This window comes from Hypanus sabinus, chromosome 18 (genome assembly GCF_030144855.1).
Source record: "Hypanus sabinus isolate sHypSab1 chromosome 18, sHypSab1.hap1, whole genome shotgun sequence".
In the NCBI taxonomy this organism is placed as follows: domain Eukaryota; kingdom Metazoa; phylum Chordata; class Chondrichthyes; order Myliobatiformes; family Dasyatidae; genus Hypanus; species Hypanus sabinus.
The window spans coordinates 19,601,519-19,628,769 of record NC_082723.1 but is presented as its reverse complement, the minus strand read 5'-3'; the positions used below and the strand labels follow the sequence as shown (position 1 = coordinate 19,628,769).

Sequence of the window (27,251 nt, the reverse complement as noted above, 5' to 3'; positions counted from 1 at the left end):
TTACTTCATTCCTCCCCCTCCGGGTTTCATCTACCACCTTGTATTTCTCTCTCTCTTCCCCCCCCCCCACCTTTTAACTCTACCTCTCATCTTTTTTTGCCAGTCCTGCTGAAGGCCCAAAATAACCATATAACAATTACAGCACGGAAACAGGCCATCTCGGCCCTTCTAGTCCGTGCCAAACACTTACTCTCACCTAGTCCCACTGACCCGCAATCAGCCCATAACCCTCCATTCCTTTCCTGTCCATATACCTATCCAATTTTACTTTAAATAACAATACCAAACCTGCCTCTACCACTTCTACTGGAAACTCATTCCACACAGGTACCACTCTCTGAATAAAGAAATTCCCCCTCGTGTTACCCTTAAACTTTTGCCCCCTAACTCACAACCCATGTCCTCTTGTTTGTATCTCCCCTATTCTCAATGGAAAAAGTCTATCCAAATGTCGACTGTATTCTTTTTCACAGTTGCTGCTGGCCTGCTGAGCTCCTCCAGCATTTTGCATGTGTTTCTTTTAAAATATACGGTTTTACAAGCCCTGGCATTTAGCTTTTCTGAATTGATCTGATACATTTCAGTTCTGATTTAGGAACTGTAATGTTATACTAAATTGAAACTTGAAAGGAAATTGAATGATATACAGTTCTCTGCAGAAGTCTTAGGCACCTTAGATTTTTTACTGTGGTCTGGGACAGTATGGTCTCCACAGAACCCTGATCTCAACATCACCAAAGCTGGGATTGCCTGGAGAGACAGAAGCAAGCGAGACAACCAAAGTCCGCTAAAGAAATGTGGCAGGTTCTTCTAGACACTTCGAACAACCTACCGGCTGGTTTTCTTATAAAACTGCGTGACAATGTACAGAAAAGAATTTATGTAGTTTTAAAGGAAAAGGGTGGTCACAGCAGATATTGATTTAATTGTTTACTCTTCACTGCTCTTTATTTTTTCTGATATTTAGGAACTTTTAGATAATTTTAAAGTATCTTCGCTTTACAGAAGTTTTTTACATGTGCCTAAGACTTTTTTTTACAGTGCTGTATTCCATTTCTGTGAGTTTTTTGTTGACTGCTATCACTTTTAAGATTTTTCTCTCCCCCCCCAAAAAAAAACAGTACATAAGAGTTTATGAAATTGGGTACATTATTGATGACTTAAGACAAAGGCAAAATGTTAGAATTTTTTTCCTGAAGCCTTCCAAATGATCTGTTTCTACCCTAGGAGTGAATCGATTAGCTGGAATCAGTTTGAAAGAGCCAGTTAATATTAACATCACTGAAACTAACCAGTCCACAATTGAGTTTGCAGCAAAAAAAATAAGCACTGATCAAGTGAATATCAGTAAGGATTCCAATAGCTATTCAATTCCAGAACAACTTCAACAGTTTATGGTTCTAATTCCAAGCAAACTGCGACTGGTCACACTTTCAGCATTCATTCTCCAAAAATTCAAGGTAAGATTTGTTTCAAAATAAGCTAGTGTTCTGGTTGTTATTAGAATGGTAATACAGAGGTTTGGACTCGTAATCTAGAATACATACACTCAGGAGCCACTTTATTAGGTACACCTGTACACTTCACTAATGCAAATATCTATTCAGCCAGTTATGTGACAGCAACTCAATGCGTAAAGACATGCAGACATGGTCAACAGGTTCAGTTGTTGTTTAGACCAAACACCAGAATGGGGAAGAAGTGTGATCTAAGTGACTTTGACTGTGAAATGATTGTTGATGCCAGACGGGTGGTTTGAGTATCTTAGAAACTGCTGATCTCCTGAGATTTTCATGCATAACAGTCTCTAGGGATTACAGAGAATGGGTGAAAAACAAAAAAAAATGCCACAAGCAGCGTTTCTGTGGACGAAAATGCCTTGCTAATGAGAGAGATTAGAGGAGAATGACCAGACTGGTTTAAGCTGACAGTAACTCAAATGACCATGCATTGCAACAGTGGTGTGCAGAAGAGCATCTCAAAATACACAACTCATCAAGCTTGAAGGGGGTGGGCTACAGCAGCAGAAGACTACACCAGGTCCCACTCCTGTACCTAACAAAGTGGCCACTGAGTGTATTCCACTCCAAATGTTTGAATTATTTAGAACAACATTAAAATTCCATTCAGATTTCCAGTTTTGTCCAACTTAATGCCAACTGTGTTAAAATTTGATTTCAAGGCCATTAATTTTAGGAATGAAAAGATAGACTGTGGGTTTTTCCTATGCCAAACCTTTGCCCATGACAACTAATGGAAACTGCTCTTTGCTTGCCACCATGCTTGATTTCTAGTAATTCATTTTGTTCTTTTCAGATTGGAAAGAAACTGAAAATGATCATATTTTTCTCCAGTTGCGAGTCTGTGGAATTTCACTACAACCTTTTCACAAATGCCCTTACTTCATATTCTGACAGCAAGGAGCAAAAACAATTACCTTTCTCAGCTTGTAAGATGCTGTTTCTGCGATTGCATGGGAACATGGAACAGGAGGTGAGTGTGCTGCTATTTATGTGTTGAGGTTTGAAGGAACTGACACCTGACATTAGGAAATGATTTAACTTTTGCCTCCTTTGATTCCCTCACTATCCAACACCATTCAATAACCCTGGCAGTTTCCACAACCTCTGCCTGTGCTACTCTTGAAACAGCTGCTAAGAGCCATGCAGAAGTACCATGGTTGCTTCTAATATTTATCACCCAGACTGCATGGGTGAGATCAGAAACATTCTGTGTGGGGAACCGCAGGGAAGAAGCATCATGGTAGAGCGTGTGATGTGCATCAGCAGGCCGCCAGACAGCCATTGGATCTCACTTAAATGGTTGCAGAAAATCCCCAGTTATTGAGACTTGCTGCTTGTTGGCTAGACCGGTACAGGGAAAACCTCGGAGTATTGCAGAGCTGTATCTCTGGCAGGTGAAGGAAATCACTGCGAGAGGACAGGATGTGAAATTATCCTATCCCACAAAATAAAAAGCTTTGTACTTAAAACCTGCCAAAGTTGCTTTCACCCTTGTAAAAAGCAGAAGTATGGCTTTAAATCCAGTTAAAGTGTGTGACATTTGAGACACTTTTCTACTTTCACCATCCTCTAGTTATGAAAACTTTCAATACCATATATGACATTGATCATTTGGGAAATCTGAAATATTGGGTCATGAATGTAGCTGATCAGGGACATTTACCTGCCTTATTTGTAAAGTAGAAATGTAATCAGCATTAAAATCGTGAGATTTCCAATAGGAAAAATGCTCCAGACCTCCGTCATTTGAGCTACACTGCCGCACCTTTGTGATTGACAGATTGGATGTGGTATGGAGAACGGAGAAAATGATTTCTTTTCTTCAGGTAACGGAGACCTGGCCTGACAGATTTGATGCCCATTGCAGCTATTGTAGTTCATGAGTCAGAGCAGGCCGGGTGTATAGGCCGCACACACCCTGACCAGCTGTTATCTAGCAAAGATTAAGTGGATGTGTGTCAGGGGAGGAATTTTAATGTTTATTACCCTGAGTATAATTAGTGCATTATGTCTTCAAATTAGAGCTTCAATGGAGCTAAATAGCATACCCCATATGGTACTGCTGAGTAGATGTACTGCTGCATTTCAGATACAGTGAGATTCCTCTTGCTGTCATTGTCTACAGTCACTTGCTGCTTACTGATACATATTTCTCAGTTGCACAGTATCTTCAGTCTATCCCCATTATCAAACAAATGTCATTGTTATTTCCATTCAGTGTCTATGCTGGCCGAGGTATTTTTATCCGTAGTAAAAATATAAGCTTTTTATTAATCCCAGCACCGTGGATTTTGGTTAATTGGGACACATCGGGATCAGTACATTTTGACCCAATTTAGCAGCTTTCCCAATTAGCTGACGTTTCATGGAAGTATTTGACAAGGTATTTTAAAAAAAGACAAATTATGTATAAATAAGTATTTAAATGAAATACTGAACGATTTAGAACACTGCCAGTACTACTGCTGTACTATAAAACTGTGTATTTAGTTCCTAATACTTATCAATGGAGGTATTCAGCTGTGTCACATTCTTGATGGTAACTGAACAAAATCAGCGGAGACTCCTAGCGCAGATAATGCACCGCCTTCGTACAAAGCTGTCGATGATTGCATCCTCCAAATCTTCATGTTCGTTGTAACATTCAAGATGTTACCTTCAAAGTACAAACTGCAAATGAGTCGATACCTTCAAATTCTTCATAGTTCCTAACTTGTGGAACTAGTGAAGTCGTCTCATTTTCACTCTCAGCTGTTTCTAGCATCTCCAAGCCTGAATGCTTGAGTGAATGCCGCAGTAAGCGAAACAGTTCCAAATTGTCTTGCTGCTTATTTCTCACCAACTATTGGTGACAAAAATCACTGCTTTTTGAAAACAAACACATGCAATTAATGCTAGTTTAAAACTGCTTGCTCAAAGCATTGTGTGTCATACAGCCGCACAATTGCACATGACTGACTGTAGTTAGAAACTGTTCAGCAACAGGTTCCTGCCCCAAATAAATGGAGGAAATCCCAGCTATTTTGTTGATTAGTTTTTGTCCTGTACGAGTTGTCCCAAATAAGGGACTGCCTCGATTAACTAATGGCCCAATTAACCAGAATCTGTTGTACTCATGGAAGTAGGATTGAGAGCCATTATTTGCTGGGTGTTTTTGTATATGATGTTGATTTTAATTTAGAAAGTTGGCTTCATTGTATAATTTAATGATAATATTGCAATGAATCAAAACCATTATCTCTGTTCAAACTGAGATATGGTGGTTGGTTTAGGAATACACTATGAGGCACATTATACATGAGTTGTGGTAATACGATCTGTTTCTCTCACTTTGTAGGCGAGAAAGCAAACTTTTCTGGAGTTTTCACAATCAGATATGGGTGTCCTTCTTTGCACTGTGAGTACACATTTGAAAAGGGAATCTTGGACTTGGTTAGAGAAGAAATTAGGACTCTTCAGGGAAAAGAATATCAGGATAGTGAGTCTCCGTGAACAACTTGTTAATCAATAATTGATGTAATACTTTAAAATTTTAGATAATCTTTGCATGTTTGGATAAAATGGAATCAAAGTGAGTAAATGCTACTTAGAATCAACCATGATCTTACTAAAAACAACAAGTTTTAGTGATCAGTAACCTACACCTTTTCCTGAAAGCATGAAGACATATAACTTGAGCACCTCTGCACCATCTGCCACAAACAGAACTTCCTGGTGCACAGATATTTTAATTCCAATCCCCATTCCAACATGTCAGTCCATGGGCTCCACTCGTGCCAAGATGAGGCCACCCTCAGGGTGGAGGAGCAACACCTTATATTCCGCCCCGGTACCCTCCAAACTGATGGTGTAAATATTGATTTCTCCTACCAATAAACAAATTTTCTTCGACCACCCCCTTCCTATGTTCCCCACTCTGACCTTTTACCTCTTCTCTCCTGTCTATTACTTTCCACTGGGTCCCCTCTTCCCCTTTCTCCCATGGTCCACCCTCCTCTCCTATCAGATTCCTTCTTCTCCAGCCCTTGACCTTTTTCACCCATCACCTTCAGCTCTCGTCCTTCCCCCACCTTTTTATTTTGTTATCTTCTCCCTTCCTTCTCAGTCCTGAGGAAGGGTCTTGGCCTGAAATGTCGACTATCTGTTCATTCCTATAGATACTGCCTGAAGCATTTTCTGTGTGTTGCTTTGGATTTCCAGCATCATAACTAAGTAGGATGGTGAAAATTATTCTTCAATTGACCTGAAACATCTTCAATCATTTTTAAGTAGATCTGTATGATATTAGGTCACTAACTTTTTTTAAAAAAATCCCTTAAAGTATTGAAAGCAGATTGTACCTTTCAAAACAATATAAAACTTTTTATTAAATAATTAGATAGAAAACATCAAACACATTGGATTATGTAGAGGGTAAGAATACAAGGAACAAAATTGGCCATAGTTACCACCAAAATTGACAAAGCTTTCAAAACGTAAAAAAAAAAGCTCCATGAAGGAAATGGGTGAAGTAATACTAATCAGACGGTGTAGTGGAATTGTATTCTGTCATTAAGTATGAGGTATTCTGAGACACAATTGCCCTTACATCTTTCAGTTATATAAGATTTACGTAACCAAAAAGCATAGTGGTTAGCGCAACACTTTACAGGGCTAGGAATTAGAGATCAGGGTTCATTCCCTGCTGTTCTGTATGAGGAGTTTGTACATTTTCTCCATGCCTGTGTGATTTTCCTCTCACATTCCAAAGGCATAAGAGTTAGTAAGTTGTGGCCATGCATGGTGACACTTGTGGACAGCCCTCGGTTCATCTTCTAAAATTGTTAATCAATGATGATACAACACGCTTCACTGTATGTTTCAATGTGCATGCGACAATTAAAGATAATCTTTAAATTTCTTTACATGGAATTTATAACAAACCAGTTAGCCTGCAAAAATTGGTCTTTGCCACAGGTTATACGTCACATGTATCTTCTCCTACCCTATTTTATCAACTGCAGACAGCATATTTTTCCATTCCTTTCTCCTTCAGGTTCTTGATTCATATTGAAGAACAGTACATTAATGCAACCTGTTTCAATTCTGTTGTAAATAGCAAGTTCCATGTTAGCATTTTCATATTCCTTTTATCATTACTTACATATAAAAAGAGACCATTAAACCCATAAGTCTGTGCCAGCTCTTAAAATGTTCCCAGAAGTCGTATTCCTCTACTTGTTTTTGTGACCTGTGGCAAATCCTCTCATTCTCCAGCCAACCACCCACACAAGAAAAAACTTGCAACTGCCAGTAATACCAGCTTTTCTTCTATCAGATTCTTTCCACAGCCCTTTTTCCCCACTTATCACCTCCCAGCTTCTCAGTTCATTTCCTCCCATCTTCCCCACACACCCACCCTCCCCCTGACCTGATTTCACCTATTACCTGCCAGTTGTACTCCTTACCCTCCCCACACCACCTTATTCTGGCTTCTTTTAGAGGGTTTTGGCACAAAATGTTGACTGCTTATTATTGGTGAGGTAGGAATTGAGCCCGTGTCACTGGAGGTCTGCACTGTTGTGCCACCACCCTCTGGATATAGAAGAATCCTTTATCTTATTACCTTTTCATTTGTAGTAATTGCTGTCAAGGCTACATTTAATTGCGCAAGAATTTGGAGGGGGCCATAATTTTTTAAATATCACAGTACTGAGAGAGAGAGGGGGGGATTTGAATGAGGCCTTGCACTGGGCTGATTTCTTATCCCTGTAGAAACAATAATGAACCACTGATGGGTGTTATAACAAGCTCCAACTTTTCCTTAAACCCACTAAATACTTGAAAAGGAGATCATTTAGTCCATAAGTTTCTGCCAACTCCCAAAATATTCCGATCAGTCCTATTCCTCTGCTTGATCATTTTGACCCGTTCCTGTTCCTGTTCCCACATATCAAATCCTCTCTTGTTCTCCAAGTTCTCAAATTGCAGCTTTTGTAGGAAATCTGAAATAAAAACTATCAGAATCAGGAATAAATTTTTCTTGGCTTCCAGCCGGGTACAGATATCAATTATAACTGATGACAGACTCTGCCATCTTCTTCAGGGATGATGCCTCAGTAAGTCTAGTCCCTGAAGAATTTGGCAGAGTTTGTCATCGAAACACTGGTTATAATCAATAACTGTACCTTTCTGGAAGCCCGCAAACAGCTTATTTGTCATATACGCCAGGAGAACATTAGATTCTTTTTTAAAAATCAGCATCAGGTCTATTATGTGGAATTTCTTATTTTGAAGCAGCAGTACGGTGCAAGACAAAAAATTACTGTAAGTTACAATAAGAAATATATTTTAATATAATGTAAAAAGAGAGCAGAATAGTGAGGAAGTGTTCATGGACTGTTCAGAAATCTGATAGTGGATTCCCTGTGACTGCATGGTTTTCCCCTGAGCATTCCAGCTCTCTCCCTCCTGCCAAAGAAAAGCTAGTGAATTACTGGCAGCTGTAAGTACTCACCAGGTCAGGCAGCAGGCAGCTCTGAAAATTTCAAGACAAATTTTAAATTGCAGAAGTTAGGGGGTTGGCAGAAAGAACATGGAGGTTTAGACATGAAGATTGGAGGAAAGACTGAGTTTATTCTTCTGTCTCCTTGCCCTCAACTCTACTCAATCATTCTGCAAATTAAAACTTGTTTAATTTCTATATTTTCTCTCAGTTCTAATCAAAGGACACCAACCTTGAGTTTACATTTTGGGTTTGTTTTCTTTGCAATATCTAACCTCTGTTTCCAGCATATCTGTTTTTATAGCAGATTTATTGCATTTATATCACTGAAGCCAGCATTTCTTGCCAGTGCATAGCTGCCTATGGATGCCAGTATAGGATAGTAAGGATGCATTTACACTGCAGATATGAGTTTGATTCCACTAGCTATAGATTGGATTGCAATTAAACAGAATCCTATTGACTGCTGCTTTTATGAGAAAATTTGTTAAAAATAAGAACAAAACATAGTAGGGAAAGGAGAACCTCTTGATATTTCAATTTTGAAAATTTTTTTTAGAAAGTACTAGTCGATTCTGGTTAATTGGGACACATCGGACCAGTACATTCTGCCCCAATTAGCAGAAGTTTCATGGAAATAGTTAGACTAAGTAACAAATAATGTGTTTACATTTTTACTAGGATTTACTAGGATGTTACCTGGGTTTCAGCACTTAAGTTACAGAGAAAGGTTGAACAAGTTAGGTCTCTATTCTTTGGAGCGTAGAAGGTTGAGGGGGGATTTGATCGAGGTATTTAAAATTTTGAGAGGGATAGATAGAGTTGACGTGAGTAGGCTGTTTCCATTGAGAGTAGGGGAGATTCAAACGAGAGGACATGATTTGAGAGTTAGGGGGCAGAAGTTTAAGGGAAACACGAGGGGGTATTTCTTTACTCAAAGAGTGATAGCTGTGTGGAATGAGCCTGTAGAAATAGTAGAGGCCAGTTCAGTTGTGTCATTTAAGGTAAAATTGGATAGGTATATGGACAGGAAAGGAGTGGAGGGTTATGGGCTGAGTGCGGGTAGGTGGGACTAGGTGAGATTAAGAGTTCAGCACGGACTAGGAGGGCCGAGATGGCCTGTTTCCGTGCTGTGATTGTTATATGGTTATATGGTTATTTGCAAGAAAATGTTTGTGAACCCTTTGCAATTACCTGATTTTCTGCATTAATTACTCATAAAATCTTCATCTAAATCACAATAATAGACAAACACAATCTGCCTAAACTAATAACACACGAACATTTGTACTTTTCAAGTCTTTATTGAACACATTGTTTAATCACTAACTTTTTTCAGCCTGGACTGTATGTAAACCCTTGTATTTAATAACTGATAGAACCTCCTTTAATAGCTGTAACCTCCACCAAACGTTTCCTGTAGCTGCTGATCAGACTTGCACAACAGTGAGGAGGAATTTTAAACCATTCCTCCTTACAAAACTGTTTCAGTTCGTCAATATTTCTGGGGCAACTTGCATGAACAGTCCTCTTCAGGTCATGCCACAGCGTCTCAATTGGGTTATGGTCTGGACTCTAACTTAGCCATTCCAAAACACAAATTTTCTTATTTTTAAACCATTCTATTGTTGATTTAGTCTAGCCTTTCAGAGCATTGTTTTATTGCATCATCCAACTTCTATTAAGCTTCAGGTGATGGACTGCTATCCTGACGTACTCCTGTAACATGTCTTGATACAATTTTGAATTCATTGTTCCCTCAACGATAGCAAGCTGTCCGGGCCCTGAGGCAACAAGGCAGCTCCAAATCATGATGCTCCTTTCACCATGCTTCACAGTTGGGATGAGGTTTTTGTGCTGGTGTGCAGTGCCCCTTTTTCCTTTCTGCCAGAAAGTTCAAATTTTGTCTCATCTGTCAACAGAATATTGTCCCAGAGTGTTGTGGAAGATCCAGATGATGTTTTGCAAACTTGAGATGTGCAGTAATAGCTTTTTTTTTGGAGAGAAGTGGTTTCCTCCATGGTGTCCTTCCACAAACACCATTCTTGTTCAGTGTTTTTCTTATAGTGGACTCATGAACAGAGACTTTAGCGAGTTCTAGAGATTTATGCGGGTCTTTTTTAATGTTACCCTTGGGTTCTTTTTTACCTCTTTTAGCATTGTACATTGTGCTTTTGGTGTGATCTTTACAGGACGCCCACTCCTAGGGAGAGTAGCAACAGTACTGAATTTCCTCCATTTGCAGACAGTTTATCTTACCTTGGACTGATGAACCCTCTGGCCTTTAGAAATGTTTTTGTAGCCTTTTTCAGCTTAAAGTATCTCTAAAATTCTTCTTCTAAGATCCTCTGAAAAGTATTTTGATCAAGGCATGGTGCACATATCAAATCTTTCTTGAGAAGAGCAGGCTCTGTCAGTAAGCTGACTTTGTGTGTCGGGGCTCCTCTACAACCCACACCTCACTGACTGGAACACCTGACTCCAAATACCTTTTGTAGAAGGCACTACCCCAGAGGTTCACATACTTTTTTGAACGTAGACTGTAATTGTACTCCGTATTGGTGAGAAGAAGTACGATTGTTTGTGTGTTATTAGTTTAGGCAGCTTGTGTTTGTCTGTTATTGTGACTTAAATGAAGGTCAGACCACATGTTATGAATAATTTAATACAGAAAACCAGGTAGTTACAAAGGAATCACAAACTACTTCTTGTAACTGAAAAGTAAATGAAATATGGAACAAATTGGAACTACTGCAACTACTATTACAGTAAATTAAACTGTACTAGTTTCTAATAGTTATCAATAGTACACTGCTCTGTTCTTTTGACTGTAAATGATCAAAATCAGCACAGACACCCAAGGACAAATGGTGGACTACTTTCATCATGGTTTTGATGATTGCATCCTCCAAATCTTCATCTTCATTGTAACATTCAAGGTTGATTGTTGATACCATCAATTTCTGTATAATTCCTAACTTGTTGGAGTAGTGAAATCCATTTCATTTTCACTCCCAGTCATTTCTGGCATCTTTCGGCCTAAATGCTAGAAACCACAGTGAGCAAAACAGTTCTGAGTTGTCTTGTTACTTAATTCTCGCCAACTATCAATAACAAAAATCAGTGCTTTTTGACACAAACACATACAACTGACGCTATTTAAAAACTGTTCACTCTAAGCATGGTGTAGGTCGCACAAGTGCATGTGGCTGACACTAGTTTGAAACTGCTCAGCGACAGCCTCCTATCCCAATTAAGTGGCATATAAACAAAGGGAATCACGGCTATTTTCTCCATTAGTTTTTGTCCTAAATAAGCAGCTACCCTGATTAACCAATGGTCCAATTAACCAGAATCCACTATATCTCAAAAACAGGTAAATTACCATTGATACACCACAAGTCCATCACCATCAGGACTACATGTCATCTCCGAAGTTTCTTTCCTGTAGCTATCCAGCTTCTCAACAAATCCTTAAGGATTTAGAGATTTGAGAATTTGTATACACACGCCATGCCTTTTAAAATTTTATTTAGCGATACAGCTCGGAACAGACCTTTCCGGCCCAATGAGCCATGCCACCCAGCAGTTCATCTATTTAACACTAGCCTAATTACAGGACAATTTACAATGACCAGTTGAGCTACTAATTAGTACATCTTTGGACTGTGGGAGGAAACCAGAGCACCCGGAGGAAACCCATGCAGTTCACAGGGTGAATGGCCCAAGATGTGATAGTGTCATGGTAACCCTAGATCTTATTGCTACGTAAACTGGTTTGATATTATTACTGAAATATTGGAATGAAAGGAAAGGCTACATGTGTAGGCTGCAGTAGTACAATGCCCTATTCCCCGTTGATCTTCCCTTTCACCCATTTGCAGCCACTTAATCAGCTCAATACCACATACTAGTGTGACAACGCAAACCTGCTGCTTCCATTGTTTCCATAGAAACAATTGCACTCTGCTTTAAACAGCATTTGATTTTAACTGTTGTAATTTTGCATTGAACTAACATTTCACAAAGATGGATAGATTAGCAGGGAACCTTATAAAGCAAAATACTACAAATATTATTGGGGTGGCACAGTTATGTAGTGGTTAACACAACTACTTTACAGCGCCAGCAATCACTGATTGGGGTTCGACTCCCACTGCTGTCTATAAGGAGTTTTTATGTTCTCCCCATGACTGTTGTGCATTTCCTCTGGGTGCTCTGGTTTCCTCCTACATTCCAAAGGTGTACAGTTGTGGGCATGCTATGAAGCAAGGTGATACTTGCAGGCTGTCCCCAGCACAATACGATGACACAAGATGATGTTTTGATGTACACGTGACAAGTGAAGCTAATCTTTTCTCTTTAACCCGAAGAAGAATGAAAATACACAAAGTTTATCAGTGTCTACAAAGATGAGACGTGCCCATGTTTCCAGAACAAGCCCTGCATCAGAAATCTTCAAATAAAATCTGAACTGCTCCTTTATCTTTATTTACTTCCACCAGCTAAGATGAAGATAACAGTTAAATGAACATTCACTATTCAGTATGTAAAATGAAGTTGACTGAAGTGTTTAGTTACTCTGGTATGGTTGTATACTTTATCTCTGCTCTAGCCACACTCACAGCAGCAGAGAAAGTCGGAGGAGAATTGCCACATTCACTGCTTGGTCAGTAAACTGGCAAAGCAGATTAGCCATCTATTCTAGAACTCACCTAGGTTACCATCTCATGGCAAAAATAATGCTCTTGTACTTGCTCTCTGATTTCAGCTGATCATTAAGATTGACACATCTCTGTCCTCCTTTCCTTCATAGTCATTCAAATGCTTTTACAGTATTAAAGGAGGTCGTTCTGCCTGTCATACCTTGGCTGGCTGTCTGAGAAATTCCATCAATCCCATTCCTCCACATATTATTCCAGAGGCTTTTTCCTTCTCACATACCTTTTGATCCCTGACACCTAATCCTTTGGCCTCCTATTCAGTTTAAGGTAGCCAATTCCCTACTAGCACGTCTTTGAGAGGTGGGGAGGGGGAGAACTAAAACGCCCGGGGAAAATCCAAGCGTTGATGTGGAAAATGTGTAAACTCTGCATAGGACAATATTGGAAGTCAAGACCGAAGCTGGACTACTGATGATGTGAGACAGCAGCTGTGCCTGCTCTACCACTGTTACTGTTGTGCATTGATTCAGAAAATCATGACTTCTGTTCTCTCAAACAATGTGGATCATAGTTTTTCATTGTTTCTATTGTATTTCTTTGTTCTGCTGTGAATGCTTGCCAGAAAATGAATTTCAAGGTAGTATATCAATCACAAACGAGAAAATCTGCAGATGCTGGAAATCCAAAGCAACACACACAAAATGCTGAAGGAACTCAGCAGGCCAGGCAGCATCTATGGAAAAGCGTCCTGCCGAAGGGTTTCGGCCCAAAATGTCGACTGTACTCTTTTCCATAGATGGTGCCTGACCTGCTGAGTTCCTGCAGCATCTTGTGTGTGTTTCTAGGTAGTATATGGTGATGCTTATGTACTTTGATCAATTTACTTTGAACTTTGGATCTTTACTGAAGAACTGATATAAGAAGTTGTTCCAAATCTCCCACCTACACTCTGGAAAGTTGCTATTCAATTATTATGGTAGTTCTTTCTGAAGTTTCAGGTAAATATAAAAGGTAAAAATTGCTGCCAATTCTGTTCATTAAAATGTTAATCTTATCTGGATTTTGGAAAAATAAGGATACCTAAACTGCCTTCCTCCCGTTTCCTGGCTAGTCCACCAGGCCATTCATTTCCTGCAGCTAGGCAGGAGAGTGACTGACCTGTTCCCAAGTCTATAGCTGTGCAAGTAATCTGCTTGCAATGAGACACATGATGGCAACCTGGTGACCTACCCTTATGGGAAGGTTGTAGGCCTTTGCTCGGCATCTTCCCGACACAGCAGGCTTACATCGAAAACTGAGCGGAGTAATGAGATTTTATTTGCACATTTCTTCTCCGTGGGCCAGTATTGTTACAAGTTGCAATGTCTCTGCTTTTCATTCCGTTCTGTTCCTGCTCTACGACTTGTTTTGAACTAACTGTGCTGATATAATAAAGAGACAGGTGTGTGTTTGTCCACTTAGAGCTAAAAATGACCAAGCTGCTGCTGTCAGGTATTAATCTGAGCCGTGTGTTGGATTGTTTTGGCTCTCCTTGCTACTGCTCAGACTGCAGAAGGTGGCATTCTGCACTCCAAAGGTGGCAGATGCTGATCTCTAAACGTGTGAATCTTGACTATTTCCACTCACAGAAAAAGTGTAAATTACAGCTATCGGGAGTAATTAGCGCTGATAAACCCTTCCGAGCTCATCCTGTTTGTAATGACGCACTCCTGAACTGCTCTTTCATGGCAAGCTGTCACCAAAGAAAAATAACCAAGCAAAGAACCCCAGGTTTTACTAGGTAGGGCTTTTACTTTTCCTTCCATGTTTAATCTGAGAAGTGCATTTCAACCAGAGTAATTTCTTTGAGTTGCAATAATTTTCATGTATTTGAGTAAACAGATTCTGTCCAAAAATAAAAATAAATCATACAACTTAGAAACAAAAGCAGGCAGAACTACCCCTCTGCGCAATATGCCACAGTGTATTTATCATTCCAACTGTAACATACACCTTAATGATTCAAATGTGGAGATTTATTTTCCAAGTTATTCTGAAATTTGCATTAATGTTCACATTTTGAACAACTTCATGTTATGTAGCTGTTGATGAGTGGGGTTTTATTGTTTTCCCACAGACCTTCCTTTATTAGGCGTCAGAAAAAATCCACTAGCAGTATCTGAATGTGAATTGTGGTAGCTGGCCACTTACCCATTCTCTTAGCCAGCTAAAAAATTAAAATGGAAGAAGTCTGTGCACATGAACTCGTGCCCATCTGTAGGGTGTTGCAAATATTTCACCATATATTTTAATAATATTGATCGGAGACTGCCCGAAGTAGAACTCTTCATGCATTAGGTCAGTTTTATAGCCTGAAGTTTAACAGCAGTACCTTTTTATTACAGTAATCCTGTTTTATTTTAAATAATCCTTAAATTAGGTCTTCTTGTTTGGTGTTCATATGTTGGGGGAGTGCATGGCATGCTAGGATATGAGTACACGTCTGCAATTCCCCGTGTGGTGAGTTTGATCTGGATTGCAGCAGCAAGGCCCATTAAATTATAACCACTGAATAACATTGTGACCAGAACAGATGACCCAAGTAAACTTCCAGCATGAGCTTAATCCAGCTTGGTGCATGTCACATCAATTAACCTCTGACAACACTCTGTGCTGGTTCCTGCCAGACTGTGCCTTTCCATCCAACAGCAATCAGTAAATACACAAAAAAAATTTAAATTACTCAAGATCCTTTTTCTAAAATAAGCATTTAGTTCAGCACCTGAACCAATTTCTTCAGTCCACTCTCATCTGGACGCTATTACATCTATGGTGAGAAACCCATTGACATACAGATTTTTCTTCGGTGATACAACACGCACCAACACACACACGCACACACATACGGTTCACTTTGTGGACCCGAGATTTTTCTCACAGAAACAGCAAGAGTGACTCGGTAGCACTGCTACTGACCAAGCAGACTGCATCCTAAAGGATGTAACTGCCAGACTGGGCTTCTGGCCAAGGGAAGGTGAGAGTATCTGCCCTTGCAGGCAAGGGCACCATTTTGACTGAGTGTTAAAGAAGCTCTGGTCAAATTTTAAGTTGGTGCAAGACAGGGTTAAAACTCTGCTGGCTGAAACCATACCAAGCATGGGAAGATGGTTGTGGTTGTTGGAGACCAGTCATCTCAGCCCCAGGATTGCACTGCTGGAGTTCTTCGAGGCAGTGTCCCAGGCACAGCTATCTTCAGCTGTGTCAATGGCCTTCCTTTCATTGTAAGGTCAGGTGTGGATATTCCCCGACGATTGTACATGTTCAGTTCAATTCACAACTCCTCAGAAAATGAAGCAATCTGTTCCCACATGCAATAAGAACAGCACAATATTTGGGCTCGACCTGACAAGAGGCCAATTACTGCACAATTGCTAGGTGCTGACTTTCCAACATGAGTCAGGCTAACCACCTCATATTCATTTTCAGTAACATTGTCATTACTAAATCTCCACTATTAATATCCCAGAGGTCACCATCAACCAGGAACTTACTTGAGCTAGTCACATAAATACAAAAACAGGACAGAGACTTTCCATCAATTTACATGGCAAAAGTAAAACAAAAATAAGACAATACTGTTCCCTCATTCACATATACTAAACATTCACAAAATGTTCAAAACCATCAGGACAAAACAGCGTCCATGATAAACAACCCATTCAGTGCTTAAACATACATTTCCTTCACTCCTAGTGTATCATGGTGATGCCGTATATAAGGGCGCCACGATAATGTGGTGGTTAGCACATCACTATTACAGCTCAGGTCATTGGAGTTCAGCATTCTCTGTAAAGAGTCTGTAGTCCTCCCTATGTGATGCATGGGTTTTCTCCGAGTCCTCTGGTTTCCTCCCACGGTTCAAAGTCGTACTGGGTAGGTTAGTTGGTCATTGTAAATAGTCCCATGATTAGGTTAGGGTTAAATCGACTGCAGGGCTATGCGACTTGAAGGCCCAGAGGAGTCTACTTTGCATTGTATCTCAAATAAATAAATATAGTACTTTCCCAGTAGCAATGTGCCAAGTCAACTTTGACTGCACCTTTCAAACTTGTGATATCTATGACCTAGAAGCTCCAGGGGAACTGACACATGGGAAGACTTTCTCCAAGTTTCTTTGCAAGTTATAAACACTTCTGTTTTGGAGATACATTACTATTCTTTGACTGAAAATCCTGGAAATCTCAAACTACGCCTTCAAGAAAACAATGTATTGCATCTTTTCAAAGGAATTTGAGAATGGGTGATAAAATGGTCGTCTTTCTGAGCAGACTTGAATCCTGAGAATGAATAATGATGTTTGAAACAGATACATACAGTGTATCCAATTGTCTGTATCTTAGTTTGGTAGGTTATGGTTGGGCCGTTGCTGATCGTGACAGGAAGTGTATGAACAATATAGTTTATCAACTGTATATTGAAGCAAATGCTTATTTAAATTAATTGTTTGCTGTTAGTTTGGAGTCCCTCTCTCACAGTGCAACATTAATGTCTACTGATCTTTTCGGATGTTTTTTTCCTTGGTGGGGAAAATTTCATAAACATAGATACAGTGTCTTGAAAATATATTCAGCCCCCACAACTAGTTTAATATTTTACCGTCTCAGTTTCTGAAGTTTAAATATATTGGAGAAGGATTTTTTGAGCTAATCTTCAAAACATTGTGCATCATGTCAAATCAAAAGAAAAATTCCAAAGCCTGTTAATGATTTACGAAAAATTAAAAACAAAAATTTTGAGGCTGAAAAAGTATTGATCCCTTTTGTAATTACTATACTAACCTTTCTCAGGTGCAATACTATATATTACCTTATCAGCTCGCACAATATTTCGATGTAGAAAATTGGAGGATCACTGGTTTCAATGTATTCATAAGAATAAATACTCCCTCTCTCTGTAAAGTCCAACAGTATGGTAGATTTTCAACAGACTAAACCAAAATGAAGACAAAAGAGCATTCACTGCAATTTGGGAAAATGATAATAGAGAAGCACAAATCTGGGGGAGGGTATAAGACCATTTCAAAGGCACTGAACATCCCTCTGAGCTTAGAGCAGTCTATCTTGGAAAAAGTGGAAAACCTATGTAACCAAATACATACTGCCTCAGTCAGGCCACCCTTCTGAACGTAATCGCCTGAGAATAATGGCACTTGTAAGAGAGGCTACTGTGATGCCAACAGTCACTCTGAGGGTGCTGCAGAAGTCAGTGGCTGCAACTGGAGATGAAGTTCATTGCTCCACAATCTCTTAAGGCCTAGCACAAAAAAGGATATTTATGGAAGAGGGGAAAAACAGAAGCCCTAGCTAAAAAGAAAAACATATCCTTTCCCATAAAGACTTTGCAAAGTGTTACTTAAAAGATACGGTAAAGATGTGGAAGGAAGGTCTCAACACAAAACTGTATGTGTGCCGGTAATCTAATACTGCACATCAGCCAGGTAACACCAGTCCTACTGTGAAGTATGGTGGGTTCTGCGGGGATGCTTTTCAACAGCAGGGACTTGGAAATCTGGTCAGCATTGATGGGAAGATGAATGCTGCTAAGTACGGAACGAGTCTGGATAAAAACCTGCTAGCCTCTGCCAGAATGCTTAAACTGGGGAGGAAGTTAGTCTTTCAGCAGGAAAGCGACCAAAAGCACACTGCCAGAGCAACCATGGAGTGGCTTCAAATGAAGAAAATTGCTGTCCTTGAGTGGCCCAGTTAGAGTCCTGACCTTAACCTGATCAAATAACTCTGGCAAGACCTCAAGATTGCTGTCGACCGCCGCTCCCCATCTAACCTGGCACAGCTTGAGCGATTTTGCAAGGAGGAATGGGCAAAACTTGCTCCATCACGTTGTGCGAAGCTAATAGAAACGTATCCAAAAAGACTACTGGTTGAAATGGCTGCAAGAGGCGGCTCAACAAATCAAAGGGGGATGCTCCCTGTTTTTAGGCTCTACTGTGAAAAAAGCATGTTTCACAAACAAAAAAAAAATCAGCTATATTGAACAAAATCTCTGATTGTAATACTAATTTATGTAAACAAAGGGTTGGGGGCTGAATACTTTTACAAAGTACTGTATCCTGCCTTTCCATTTCTTTCTTTCACCAGTCCATGTCCTCCTGCACTGATTTTCACATCCTCTACCCTCAACTTTATTAGTGACCTTAAGCAGATATAGTTCATTATCTTGAAGCCCATCCACTTTCATCCATCTTGTGAAGTCCTAGTGATTTGTTTCAAGCAAAATTATTGGGATAATGAAAATTATGGCTGTGTCCACAAATTACCAAATTGTTTAATTCGCTGTTCTTTGCTCCAATAAGCAAAGAGGCATTTAAGGATTTTCCTTTGTATGGTTTCCTTTTTTTTTGTTTTATTCAGCTTTTCATATAGTTTGCATTTTTATTCAACAATATTCATATTTTATGCACCTTGCAACAGTTAAACTTCAATTTGCTGCTGCAAATTTACAAACAACCTTTTAATGATGCTCTAATTGTTTGCTTAAACCTCTGCAGATTCCCTGTTTTTGTACGTTTTGATGAAAAAATAATTCCCAGCTTGAGGTTAAAAAGCTTCAGTTCATTTTGGATTTATTCCTAGAAGTGCTTTGTTGAATTACCTCAGTCAAGCCTGCTTGCATTAACGTGTTACACACATTTTTAATTACATATATTATTGCCTCTGTAATTGTTCATTTGGATCTTGTTCTTTTTGGTAATGGTACAGGTTTGGGAAAGGTCATTCATATGAATCGTGTGCACCTTGTGCTGAAGAGCTAGCCTAAGATGCCAGTCTCCTCTGGTTTCAAACAGTTGCAGGCACTTCTGACAGCTTTAACTCCCTCTTACTCCTTCACTGATAGCAAGGTACAATCTGTCGCCTAGACAACAGGGGCCACTACCCTGCTGCTGGCTTTCTGCAAAAGGCAATAATGACTTTTGGCAGGATGGTGGGATGACAGTGGCAAAATGGTGGCCCCTCCTAGTGAATCGTTAGGTTTCCCTCTCTCCATTAGCTTGCTCGCTTTGCAAGCTTCTGCACCAAATAAATGAGTCATTTGAATCCAACTGACAAGCTGGCACAGATTGCCCTGCGGTCCATCTGTACTTTCAGGCATCATGTAGTCCACCAAGTGGCATGCTGGGGTCTTGCCTCAGCACCATGTAATCTTCTATTCTGTCTGTCTTTTTTCCTCCAAAAGGACGTAGCAGCACGTGGGCTGGACCTTCCAGAAGTCACGTGGATTGTTCAGGTAAGTGTCAGTTCTTCAGTGGCAATCAGCCATCCACAGTAGATAAAATGATATATAAGCACTGTGCATGTTTCAAATAGTCCTCATTCGGCTCTATCAATTTGTCATTCATTTTTTTTTCATACTGGGAGCTTTCTTTATTCCAGCTATTAATTCCAATAACAGAGATGCCAGAAGTCAATCCTGCTGTCCCAGCTTTGGGGATCTAGGTTCAGTCCTGACCTTGGGTACAGCCTGTGCAGAATTTACATACTGTCTAAGTGACCGTAAGTGTTTCCCCAGGTTTTCCCGTTTTTTCCCATATCCCTAGGACTTTCACTGGGAATAGTTTAAAATTACTTCAGCTTATGTCATTTTTGACTAAATGATAATTTTATAGAATGAATTGAACTTCACAATCAGTTTATAATTGATGTTGGTTCCCAAGTGCAAGGCAGTGTGAGTGTTGTGCTATCACCAGCACAGCTTACTGATGTTTTGTGGAGGCCCCATTGATCCAAGTAAGAATTTGAGTGACCATTTTTTCCCATGCAGGGAATGGCAAATGAAGCCAGACCTTTGCTTCAAGCCTTCAGTCTGACAGTGCAGGGCAATAGTAGAGAGGGGCTGGAGAGAGGGTCAGAGGTTGCATTGTGAGGGATGTTATTGGATATTATGATTGACTAATTGCAAGATGTTTACAATCTTAACTGCCCAGAACAGAATGCCCATGTGATCCATAATTTGCAGGTAGCATTCAACCATTAACAGCTTAACCATGAATATTTTCACATTTTTTAAAGGTAAATATTGTTTTATTAAAGAAGTAATGGATGGGAATGTTAAAGGAAATATTTTGGATGTACACTGGATTCTGGTTAATTGAGCCATTGATTAATCGGGGCAGCTGCTTATTTGGGACAACTCTTAAAGAACAAAAACTATTCGAGAGAATAGTTGGGAACCCCTTTGTTTATTTGAATCGCTATGCTGCTTAATTGAGACAGGAGTATTGCCAAACAGTTTCTATCTAGCTGTGTGCATGTCCTGTGGCCATTAGACATGACACCATGCTTGGAGTGAAGTTTTTAAATAGCTTCACTTGCATGTTTGTGTTCAAAAAGCAGTGATTTTGTCACTGATAGGTGGCGAATAATAAACAGTAAGAAAATTCTGAACTCTTTTTCTCACTTGCTTGAAGATACCAGAAACAGTCAGGAGTGAAAATGAAACGATTTCAGTTTCACCATTTCAACAAGTTAGGAAATATGAAGAATTTGAAGTTATTGACAGTCATCTTGAATGTTACCATTAAAATAAAGATTTGGAGGACGCAGTTGTTGAAAGCATTGCATCAAGGCAGTCTGCTATCTATCCTAGTTGTCTGCCCTGACTTTGTTCATTTATAGTCAGTCAGAATGCTGTCAATAACTTTTAGGAACTAATACACAGTTTTATAGTATTGATAATGTTCTAATTTGTTCTGTATTTCATTTAAATATATAATTTGATACTCAGTTAAAAGGTAGATTTATGTCTTTGTACCTCTTTAACTATTCTGTGAAACTTTATTGGCCAGAAGTACTGATCCTGATGTGCCCCAATTAATTGGAATCCATTGTACATCAGTTTTTAGAAAGTCAAAGATAAAATGTTTTATGTGTGTTTTGTTAGAGTATTTGAGTACTCTTCAAGGCATATCTGAATCTACTTTAATGTATCAGCACAGGCAGCACCTTATCAAAATTGTCTGGTGCAGAAGTTGCTGATTATGTAAGTGGTGAAGATAATTGTAAAAAAAAAACTTGAAGGAAATATTGAAGTTCATATAATAGACGGGCGGGTGGCAGATAATGTTTAATGTGAAGAAGTACAAAATAGAAAGACAAAATCCTTTTCCGAGATTATCAGGGTATAATTTAAACAGTGGGATATGAATGAGCAGAGAGACATTAGGATTTGAAGATGTGAGTCATAGAGAGATACAGCAAGAAACAGGCCATTTGATCAGTGATTCTGTGCTGGCCATCACTCACCCATTTTACACCAATTCTGCAGTTGTCCTATTTTTCACTCTCCCCACATACTCGTCAACCCACCCTGATTCTACCACTCACCTACACTCCAGGGATACTTTACAAAAAGTCCAAATGTAAAAGTAAAATTATTATCAAAGTATGTAAATGTCATCATATACTATCCCGAGATTAATTTTCTTGTAGGCATTTATAGGAAGATAAAGAAATACAATAGAATGTATGAAAAATTATACAGAAATAAAGACTGACTTGCAACAAAGGTGCAGAAGACAAATTGTACAAATAAATAAATAAATATGGAGAACATGAGTTGTAGAGTCCCTGAAAGCAAGACTGTAGATTGTGGAATCAGTTCAGAGTGGAGGTGAGTGCAGTTATCTGTACAGGTACACACTGATGGTTGAAACTGTTCCTGATGGCCAGGACAGAGCATGACCTGGATGGTGGGGGTCCCTGATGATATATGCTACTTTCTCGTGGCAGAGCTCCCTGTAAGTGAGCTCGTTGGTGGGCAATTAACCACCAACTCGGCATGTTTTTGGAAGCAAATCTGGGAACCAGCTGAAACCCACAGAGTCAAAAGGGCAAACTTGCAAACTCCACACTGGCAAGTCCCTGAGATCAGGATTGAATCGGAGTCTCCGCACTGTGAGGCAGCAACTCTACTATCTGGTTAAGTCAGAGAACAGGATTTAAGAATGAAGAGATCATCAACAAAGAAAAGGAGAAGGAGGATATTTAATGAAAGTGATGAAATGGGTTGGAAGAAATTACTTTGTAATTATATTTGATAGAATATGAAATGATTTGCCATACAGAACAGTTAAGAGAGAGACCACTGAATCCTCAGAGAGAAAAGATAAGTATTTGAGGCAAAGGAGATATGGGGAGGTTGCAGGTCTGTGGAATTGATATTTGATTGTTCTTACATAAAACAGTCATCAATACTGAGAATTGAATAGCCTCCTGCTATGTCTCCTAATATAGAAATGATGAAAAATCATTGTGCCTCCTTGTAGAGATTTGTCAGCGTTGACTGAATTTTAAACACAGCAAAAGATTAGAGTAAATTTATGTAATGTTTCTCTCAAACAAAGTAATAGTTATATCTGGCTACAAGTGTTACCTATTCATATTGGTTGTTACCTATAATATTGCACGTTCCCAAGGAGCTGAATGCTGAGCATCATAGGGCACATTGTCATAGTGGGAGTAGTAATGAACTCCAGAACTGTGTGTCCCAAGAAACCTGGTCCCTTCCTGCACCCTGCCATGTAAATGAGTCTGTATCATATTGTGTGTAGATGCTGGTAAAATGTTTTTTGAAGAACTGAACACTATAATTGGACTGTAACTGCAGTCCAGGGCATTGGCTGAAATACCCCTTACAGAGTGCCATGTGGCCTCGTGGGTGGAAGTATGGGAACTTTCCACAGGCTTTGGAGCAGTGTCCATTGAAGGTGACCTTCAGGGAGTAATTATTTGCCTTCGCAAATAAGCAGTTATAACCACAACAGCTTGACAGCTTGGCCAGGATGTCAAAACCTGTCCGAGGTGTAAGATGCGTGGGCTATTTTGGGTCTGTTAAACTGGCTTCAGTCACAGTTTAACTGTGACATCGCTGTCTCTTGTTTCCATGGAGATAAATGGTAATCCTGCAACCTTGAGATGTTGGTGCATATATTTTTCCCTATGACAATCACTTTTTAAAAAAAATTTAATGTCTTACTAGGAATCTTGGAAACCTTGAGGGACATATTTCAACTGCATATTCAACCTTTCTTCATCACTGAGCCCTCAAAACTGTATTGCAATTGCACCAATCGTGCCTGCTCTTTACTCCCATGCTATTAGGTTCATTAACAGGATTTCACTGTAGCTTGTCATTAAGAATAATATTACTTCTATTTAGTTGTTTCCTCACTTCTGAGTGTTTGTGTGTCAAATACATGAAGGTCATTGATCTGCTTCTCTTTTCAAATTAATAGCCGCGGTATTTTACAGGTATTTGTTTCACTAAAACCCCACCTAAACAAGACGTGTGAATAAAATGTAACATTCCTTACTTACTGCAAAAATAGGGTAGACAAGTTGAAGGTGCATCTACATCATGTGTATTCTCCCATGCATTTGTGGACGGGTGATTTTAGCATTATATTGATGTTCATGTAAATAAGATTAGCAGTAATCCATTTGTTACTGATGTTCTTGAGCTGCCATTTAATCACTTATTTACACTGAAGCTGAAATGGGAGTTAAGAGCATCTCAAATTAATTGCAGTAGCCTCCAAACTACATAATTTAAATCACTGAGGTAGCATAATTCTTAGTTAAAATATTAATCAGTGTTAGATTACAGTGAGAACCATTGTCCTTTAATGTCACTTTTTGGAGTTGACAAGAGCTTTGGTGTTTAACACCTCCATACCATTAAAATTACCATTTGGATGAAGTCTACATAGAAATGTAGTGCTGCTTTTCCAAGCGTGGTTGAATACTACCCCCACCTAGGGCTTCATGTCAAACAAAGAGGGGAACTTCAGTCAGTGTCCTCTTTCCAATTATACCTACCCTTCATCAATCCTTGCCACCAATGCACCTTCATCAGCAGTTTAAACATTATTTCCTGGATCTACAACATCTAATGATAGATTACAGTATCTGCTTCACTGAGGAATAATAGGTGTTATTTTTCACCCTATTAGGATAACCAGATAAACTAAGGTGGAGAGGGGGTTAAATTAGATGATTCTCTTAAATTCCCTTACAGTTTTGAAGGAGGCTACTCAATCCTCAGAGTGATCCCATTCCCCACAAGTAATCTGTTCTCCTATGTCCATCATCACAACCCAGCTTCTGTCTCATCCTACACTAGGGATAATTTACAGAATCCAATACCAACCAACACATCTTCCAGAGGAAACCAGAAAGCCCTGGGGACAACCCACATAGTTGCAGACTCCGAGCAGCACTGTAGGTCAGGATAGAACTGGAAGATGTGAGACAGCAGAGCGACCTGCTGTGCCATTCCTGTGGCCAGCTCTGTTGCAATGGATTGAATAATTACTTTGGGTAACACTGTCAATCCAATAGAAAGTACAAGTGAATGAGCAGTTTTCCTTTGTGCAGATCCAGAAGTTTCAACTCCTTCCTGACTGTCTCTGCTGCTGTCCATGTGATATTGCCTTTAACTTATATAATTCGTACCTTGCTTTCAGGGATGCATTAACCTTTTTGGATCCTTTTCTTAATTGAAGATTTTGCTAAGCCATTTGAATTTTTCAAGACTCCTTGCCTAAAGATTTTCTTTACTTCAGCATTTTGATGGATGCACATCAAAGAAGCATAGAATGGCCATGACACACAAAATGCTGGAGGAACTCAGCATGTCAATCAGAATCTATGGAAGTAAATAAACAGTTGATGATTCAGGCTGAGACCTTTCGTCAGGACTGGAAAGGAAGGGGGAAGACGCCAGGGAGAGAAAATGGGGGGAGAGAGAGGGAGGAGGACAAATTAGAAGAGGGTTGAGTTAAGAAGCTGGGAAGTGATAAGTGGGAAGGGCAAAGGGCCGGAGAAGAAGGAATCTTAGAGGAGAGTGGATCATGGAAGAAAGGGAAGGAGGAAGGGCACCAGTGGAGGTGAGGAGAAGAGGTAAGAAACCAGAGGCTGTGGATTTCCAGCACCTGTAGGATCTCTTGTGTTTGTAACCTACACACACAAAATGATGGAGGAGCTCAGCAGGTCAGGCAGAGTTTATGGAGAGGAACAAATAGTCGACATTTGGGGCTAAGACACTTCCATCAGAATGTCAGCCCAAAACGTCAGTGGCTTGTTCCTCTCCATAGAAGCAGTCTGACCTGCTGAGTTTCTCCAGCATTTTGTGTGTGTTGGACTGGATTTGCAGAATCTCTTGTGTTTATGGCCATGACCTAATGGAATGGCATAATTGGCTTCTGATACTTGCATTGTATTCTTTTTACCAAAAATTTTGTACTTCACCACATTGTACAAGGAGCAAAACAACTTGTTTTCAGCCCTAGAGTTATTGCACACAGAAGAATGATAACAAAACTCCATCAACTCATGACCTCATTATTTTAACATCCCGATGATTCAGCAACAGATTCAATAAATAATGAAGCACAGCCTGATCTCAATGCCCCAGGGCCTAGATTCCCACACTCTCTAAACACAGCAAGGACAGGGTTCTTGCAATCCTCTCAACATATGGAGGCCAAGTTTTCACACTTGTTTTATGGTCACCAGGTCTCTGGTTTCCGTACTCCCTTGTATCACACCAGGGCTCGATGGTCTATGCTCCTTTCTGCATGGCCCCATTTCCAGAGTTGCAGCACCTCATTTTCCATTTGGCAAGCCTCCCACCTGACGATATGAGCATTGATTTCTTTAACTTTGATAATTTCTTCCCCCTCCACCTTCTCTTTTTCCATTGCCTATTCTGGCTCCCATCTTGCCCTTTCCCTTCTCACCTGCAATCACCTACCTCTGGTTCCCCTCTTTCTTCCCTTCCTCCCATGATCCATTTTCCTTTCCTATCAGTTTCTTCCTCAGCCCTCTACATTTTTCACCTACAACTTCTCACTTCATTGCTCCTCCCCTACTCACTCATCCTGCTCCTCACCTGGCTTCATTTATTACTTGCTACCCCTCTCCTCTCTCTCAACCTTCGTTTTCTGGCTTCTTCCCCATCCTTACCAATTCAGACCTGAAACATCAACTGGATTTTCCCCTCCATAGATACAGCCTGATATGCTGAGTTCTTCCAGTATTTAATGTGTTGCCTTCAAACTTAACTTGCTCTCTTTCCATGCCCCTTAAACTTGTAGGGTTAGCTGGGAAATCCATTCCTGTAACATCTTAAAATAAAAGAATTGAATGCGTGTTGAAGTATAAATTGAAATAATACAAGTGGTTTGGAAAATCTGCTGATCCAACACTACCAAATTCCTGAGCTTGCCAGATTGATGGTGTTTACTGAATTATTCATGCCATGATAAACACGAATTGTACAAAGTGGATGTTGCTTAAGGAGTGTTGTTGTGATTGTTACCTAATTTTTCCATGTCCTTTGGAAATATCCATATTTTCAAATATCACTGCCAGTGGGAACCTGCTGCTTTTATTTACATTCCCATTGATGACAAAAAGGGACCACAGCCACCAGTACCACTTTCTGCCTTGCAGAAGATTAGAAAACATTTTTCCTATGTCTGGAAGAATGTTGTAAAAGTAACCTTGTTAAGTGACCTCATTGAAG

General features: G+C 39.7%; 1 protein-coding gene across 3 annotated transcripts in view; it reads left to right on the top strand.

Annotated features, from left to right (window-relative positions):
• ddx31 (DEAD (Asp-Glu-Ala-Asp) box polypeptide 31) overlaps positions 1–27,251 on the top strand; it is a 132,661-nt gene that overhangs the window by 31,456 nt on the left and 73,954 nt on the right. For all 3 annotated transcript variants that reach the window (XM_059993795.1, XM_059993794.1, XM_059993796.1), the window contains exons 12-15: positions 1,228–1,460; positions 2,317–2,493; positions 4,861–4,920; positions 19,902–19,952. In XM_059993795.1, coding sequence (XP_059849778.1) covers positions 1,228–1,460; positions 2,317–2,493; positions 4,861–4,920; positions 19,902–19,952 — 521 coding nt within the window. The remainder of the gene's footprint in view (positions 1–1,227; positions 1,461–2,316; positions 2,494–4,860; positions 4,921–19,901; positions 19,953–27,251) is intronic.